This window comes from Cottoperca gobio, chromosome 1 (genome assembly GCF_900634415.1).
Source record: "Cottoperca gobio chromosome 1, fCotGob3.1, whole genome shotgun sequence".
NCBI classification, from domain to species: domain Eukaryota; kingdom Metazoa; phylum Chordata; class Actinopteri; order Perciformes; family Bovichtidae; genus Cottoperca; species Cottoperca gobio.
This window is the reverse complement of record NC_041355.1, coordinates 24,659,105-24,665,844: the sequence shown is the minus strand read 5'-3', so window position 1 is coordinate 24,665,844 and position 6,740 is coordinate 24,659,105. Positions and strand designations below refer to the sequence as shown.

Here is a 6,740-nt window from a genome sequence, read left to right as displayed (position 1 = left end):
ATTGACTCTGTCGCTCTCTCTAAGTACGGTATGTCTATAAATGGAGTTCAAGTCCTGCCTTCCCCCCCCACCCACCCACCCACAGACACACACACACACACCCCCACCCACCCACACACACACCTAATGAGTCTTACAATCTGGACACATTAGGTGTGAGGCTTTGATATAAATAATGGGACTTCCTATCTCCAGTGATATTAATACTTGAATATAAGTATTATAAGGATGTACATCTCTTATTCACATTTAACCACCAAAGTCTTTACTTGCAGGGCTTTGGTTGCACCTGAAGAGCACCTGTCACCAGTGACAGATATACTGGGCGCTTGCTTTGCTCACAGGCTCCATCATGTGGTCAGCTGCAGTATGTTTCTAAACACTTTAACAAAACATTTATATTTAACATCGGTTGCACTGCTGTAATGTCATCACAGCCTCTGAGAGATTCACTGATCTGAACATGTTCCTGCAGGATGCATGAACCTCCAGCTGTGCAGGCATCACTTCCTGCAACATGAAGCATCCACAGACACGGGCACTCGTCCTCACTTTAAGATCCAAACTGGTAATTCTGATTATTGCGGAAGTTTTCATTCCGGTAATGACACAATGTTGAAGGTCCTGATCGTAGACTTTGACTGTTACACAGTATTTAGAGAACGCAAAATAATGTGAATAGAAACTGCAGCGGAGGTTGAGATATAATCTATCTTTATATAATCTATCTATCGATCTTTAGTATCTTGTCACACAATCACAGCACACTGGAATTCTGGCTAATTTTATTTATTCTTGATTTCATCCTTTAACATAATTTCCAAATACAACAAACCCTTCAGCAGTAGAATAAACTAGAAAAAAGTTACAAATAAAATCTACAAAATAGTGCTCCCTCATTTAGCTTCAGTGGCAATGAATGTTGGTGGTGAGGACACAAAGGGAGATCAAGAAAGAGAAAACTGTCTCTAATTACCAAGTTCTTCAATTCAACCTTTATTTAAACAGGTGAGTCAGTCAAGAACAACTTTTCACTTATTATGACAGTCTGGAACCATAAACCCTTCCACTTATTCTTCTCCCAAAGATGAATGTGAGCTAACAACAACAACAACAACAATAATAATAATAATAATAATAATAATAATAATAACAACAACAACAACAATACAAATAATAATAAAAAAGAACAAACGGTGTAAACGAAGTTGGTATGCGTTTCAATGTTGCCTCAATGGTATCAAAATCGAAATAATATATTGCAACAAACATCCCTCTTAGTCATTTTTGCAATTTTCAATCTATCGTGTGAGAAATTGAGCAAAAAAAAAAAAAAAGGCAGAACTACCTATGTCTATGCGTTTGGATAATTAACAAGGAGTAGAGATTAAAACTAAAGAAAAAGGTTTAATGCTTTTCTATTTTAAAGCATCAGCTTTATGTTTTTATTAAACGGTACGAGCCTTTGACCAACTATAAGGGCGACTTTTAGGAGAAAAATGAAATCTGACATTTCGGCATAAAGGCAAAATTCTGAGAAAGAAAATCAAGCTGTTATGAGAATAAAGTCTCAATTTTGAATAAAGTGGCACTTTTGTGAGGAGAAAGTCATACATTTATGGAATAAGCTTTCAATTGGATGACATGAGGTCATAATATTATAAGAATGAGTAAAGTAGTTATGAGTAAATTCTAAAAACTTTGAAACATTATATTACAAGAATAAAGAGGCAACTTTACTAGAAAGTTAGATTACTAGAACAAAATTGCAATTTTACTAGAATATGCCATATTATGAGTTAAGCTGTAATATAAAAAAAAGTTGCAATATTACAAAAATAAAGTCAATTTTACATAGATGCTCTGCTCGTATGCAGCAGAAGGTTTAAATAGTAGTTGTACATATTGTGACTTTACTCTCATAATGTCATGACATTTCTCTCTAATAAGCGGCCCTTATACTCCGTCATTGTGGCCAAATGTGAAATACAAGAAAAGTTATTGTAACTACATGAATCAAAAACGCTTTGTTCACAAATAAATAAATAAATCCCTTCAATGGCAAACAGAGTGAGAGGTCACAACGACATCACCGGAGAAAATGGCTGATTCACACAAACATTTAACTGAAACACTGACTCCCTGCCAGGCTGTGTTCCGTCTGTATTACAGCTGTGCTGAAAGCATCAAAACCATTTGCAGTACACTAACTGAGGTACAACTAAACCGATAGTGCTGCGCTGTACTGAGTAATACACACAGACAGGATATGACAAAAAGAACCATATTAATCCATTTAGCTTACATACATGTAGCAGTCATTAAAATGCTGACTGAACCCGGAAGTACACTACAACCTCTACCGTACTTAAACATGAACATAACTAATAAAGTCAACATGTGTGAAGGCTTAAAGTCGGCTTCAGTCAGTCTCTGAAGCCTCAGGATGTCAGGTCAGGTTACTTCAGTGTCAGTAACAATAAGAGAAAAGACAAAGGAGGATGAATGACTGGCCTTTAAATGCTATGATCAACTGTACTGTTGTGAAGCCTTTTACAACCTGCAGACCCCCGGGTGTACATACGTCCACTTTAAGCCCAGACTTCTACTCACAGTCACAGTATGGATTTATGCTGATCTTCCGCTTTGATACGTGTTAGAAATGTGTGACGTGCGCTGACATGCAGGTGTGTCTTCACAGGTTAAATGCTTGTTTCAGTCTAATGTACAGTATCTACAAGAACGTTGGAACAATACTACTTTTGCATTGCAGCATAAAGACTGTTGTTGGGGATTCTATTGTAGATCTAGTGACCTGTTACTGAACACACATTATTATTGGTGAATTACAATGTGGACGTAAAGCTGGTGTGTGTGTGTGTTTGATTAGTGCTTCTCATCTCATCCACTCATTTTTCAACCAGACATTTCTATCTAAAAAGGTGCTATATGTAGCATTCAACCACCAGAAACACCATCAACAAGCTGTTAGAATGACTGAGTGGTTTCCAGCCACAGAGGGATTTTTTAAGAAGAAACATAAGAAAATAACACGTATTTCTGCTACACACATTATTGTTCTGACTTTCTGATCTTTGCTTTTTTATTTATAAGTTGTGTTAACTTTTACCTTTTCCATAGTTCAATGTTAGCTTTGTTAACAGAAGTGGAGGTATATGCATTACTAAATTAAAATGGGTTGCACCAAACAAAGTAGTTGTTAAATCGGGATTAGTTGTTCCTAAATACTAAGTATGGAAACGCTGACTGAGCTAATATTTAGACCGAAAAGTAAAAGACATAATATCTGACTCTTTGCTTGAAAAAAAAAAACACTCTTTAAATATTATGTTAATGGAAAAGACTTCAAATTACATTTCACAAAAAACACAATATATTGTTATCCTAATAATCTCACACAAAATATGGTTGGTTTGCTGACCCTGAAACACACCCACTTTAGTGTTTTCCTCTCACAATCACTTCCTGATGACTGTATGTGATTGGACATTGGTACAGATGTTTCCAACAACAGGTTTACACAAGTTATATTGGCATTCTGATTTAGTAAATGACTAATTTTAAGCTGGCTAGGAGTAACTGAGAACTTGACACAAACTAAGTGAAGGTTTTATGCTTAGCAGGTGCAACCCAAGTGAAACTATCTGAGAGGGAAATAAATGTGACAAGCCAACAGCTGGGAACCATTGATGATCTACATTATACTTTACATTGTTTGTCTAAAGGCTTTAAAACACAGAAACAGATTATAGCATGCTAACATGCTAATGTTTATCATTAACCTTTAATATTTTAGAATGCAAGGTTGGCAGGTTAGCAGTTTAGCAGGTGAGCATGCTACGTTAACATTAAAGTACAGCTTTGGAGCTATCATATTTCACTCTGGGCCCACGTGTTGGACAGACAAGCTGAGAGTTAACTCTAGAGTCAACTCATACAAGGTATGGAATGAAATGCTACACATAGCACCTTTTAGAGTAGAGGAAGAGATAATCTTTGTCCCCTGTTGTTTTCCAATTGCCTTGTTGGCTAAATATTTCACTCTTTATCCCTCACACACCCAGTCCTCTGCATGTTATTCCAACTGTCCTTCTTTCTTCTATCCTCCACAGTCCTGCAATACTCTCTTCCTCCCATCACTCCCAGAAGATGTTGGTGATGTCAGAGTCCAGGCTGAAGATCCAGATCAATAGCGGTGCAGAAATCAGGACAAACGACCAAGACACGCCCTTTAGTGACCTGCGCAGCATCGTCATCATGGCACCGGCCAATCCCGGGCTTGCCCCCGTCCTCCGCTGCTCCTCTTCCTCTTCCACCGTCTTTTTGAGAGATGGATTGCAACAAAGGAAAGGGTTAGACACAGACCAAATAGCATAATGTTGCACATTAACAGGAGCTCTGTCAGGATATTCTGACCTGGATCTGGCTTCCTGGCTCAATGTAGTTGCGGGCCAAGAACTTGAGAGCTTCGTCCATCAAGATGACAGGAAGAGACATCTTCAACACCACCACCCACTGAGGCCACGACAAAGGGCGTATCTGGAAGACCACCTGAAGCCACAGACAGAGGGAAGGGAGGAAATGTAAGCCTTGGATAGTTAACAAACGTCAGCTAACAGATATATGATGGGAGCATGCTTACCGGCAGTGGGTCTACATATAGAATGAGGAAGTGTAGAGCCATGGACAGACATATGGCCCCCACCAGCCAGGGGTTTGACCAGGGAGGCATTTTCAGCAGGGACTGGTTCTCTGAAAGACTGGACAGAACAGTATTGTTTACACTTCACAGCTTAGAACCGGTTCATCTCTCTCCTGGAAAAACAGCCTTCAGAAACCAAACCATTACATTCACATGGGATATATTACAATGGCACACAGGAAGCACTGCAGGAAATGTGCTTCAGAGCGTGGGTGTGTTTGTTTTATTCTTACCTGTTCAAGGCGTTGCACATCTCTATGGTAACCAGGACAGACAGAGCCATTGTCATGGGATAAGGAGACTCAAAGACTGAACACTGCACACCAGCAAACTCAACGTGGCCTTCACGGCACTGAAGGTAGTGGGACTGCCGAAGACACACACAGGGATATTAACATTCTTGCCACCTTTCTACTTGCCTGTCTCACTAACCTACCTGAGTACATGAGCAGGTAGAGGACAGAGTACCTGAGCAGACAGTGTACTAACCCTTAACTCCTTTATCTAAATGTAGTTATTACACGGCTTAATTAATACTTGATTCTGATTGGTCAATTTCTACATTCTAAGGTCTGTTATTTCTGTATAGCAGACCGTTGCTAAGGACGCTTTGATCATATAAATCCGTACAGAGGAGTCTGATAAATTTAACGTCAGCCATGGCCAAAAAAACATATTTGTATTCCGTTTCTGCATCAGAAAACACCATGGAATTTTATTTTTATATTTGTGGAGAGCAGGAAACTTTGGATTTATGATGGCTGAACTGTCCCCAGTAAAGAAAAGAAAAAGAGAACAAGAAAACAGCGCAGAAAAAGCAAGAGAGGTTAAAACGCACAAAGAGCTGGACAACAGAGAAACCGGCAGAGTTGAAGAAGACAGACATGAGTAAACACTAAAGGGAACACGGGATGGACTCTGGTAGGGATTACAGGTTCAATGTGTAATTCCAAGCCACCTGCTTCAAAGAAATAAGGGGCAGCATTTCACCTCTAAACTGCGTCCCTACAATCTCTAATGTTTATATTTTAGTTGTAGTAGTTTGGCATATCTACTGTATTATAATGTATTCTTTATATTGTGTATTGCATTTACTCCTGTGTGATGTTTGTACAAGAACACCAAGATTCAACCAAACTGCTGAAACTCTGAGAGCCTCTGCTGTCTGATAATCTTCAGGTTGATCTGATCCTCTGTGTTTACTGAGCTCTGATGTTAACCGGGGCTGTAGTCCGTGTTACGTTACGTTAGTTTGTTTATTGGACTAAAAGCTAAAGTGGCAGAAGCTTAAGAGTCAGGCAGTTGTACATTCCCTCTGTACTGAGGGCAGACTGGAGCTACAGTGACTCACTATCGCCTCTAATGTCTGGAGATATCGCTGCAACACAACACAGAGACGTCTTTGACATAACGTCAACACTGTTACCTCTTCACACTCTGGTGATAATTTTAGTTCATTGTTTTAATTTAGTCTTAATGTTTTAAGTTTAAATTCTGGCATATTTTACACATTGAACCTTTAAAGACTGGTTAATGGAAAACTAAATGTGAACACACTGACAGTTACCGGGCAGAAAACCTCAATCAGCGCTGCGCTCATTTCATGCATCTGATAACAATCTGTACTTAGGGAAGAACTTGTGTATTGCCAGTTACACAGCAGTCAGGGCTGGTGATGTGGACACATAATATGAATTACTAATGTTAAGAAGGCTCCAGAGTTATGTTACTATGTCCGCAGTTCCAACCAGTGATAGGCAGTAGAATCTAACGGACTATTATTTTCTTAGTGGAAGCAATATAATAATTATTAATTCAATTAAATATTTTTCTTATCAATATTTTTGCGGGAAATTATTGATCAATTTAGTAAGTAGCCGTGTAATAAGCGCCGGGGTCCTACTCACCCTGTTGGGTAGCTGTATATAATCCCTTACTTAGTTTTTTTAATCCATTGAATATTTACTTTATTAAAATTCTCCTCCTGCCTGATATAACTGTTATTCTAGCAACACTG

General features: G+C 38.8%; 1 protein-coding gene across 2 annotated transcripts in view; it reads right to left on the bottom strand.

Annotated features, from left to right (window-relative positions):
* Window positions 1-773: 773 nt before the first annotated feature.
* The window catches only part of LOC115018197 (sarcoplasmic/endoplasmic reticulum calcium ATPase 2), a 28,763-nt gene continuing 22,796 nt past the window's right edge, over window positions 774-6,740 (bottom strand). For both annotated transcript variants that reach the window (XM_029447121.1, XM_029447201.1), the window contains exons 21-24: window positions 4,957-5,090; window positions 4,664-4,781; window positions 4,438-4,572; window positions 774-4,340 (exon numbers count right to left, since the gene is read on the bottom strand). In XM_029447121.1, coding sequence (XP_029302981.1) covers window positions 4,158-4,340; window positions 4,438-4,572; window positions 4,664-4,781; window positions 4,957-5,090 — 570 coding nt within the window. In that variant the 3' untranslated portion in view covers window positions 774-4,157. The remainder of the gene's footprint in view (window positions 4,341-4,437; window positions 4,573-4,663; window positions 4,782-4,956; window positions 5,091-6,740) is intronic.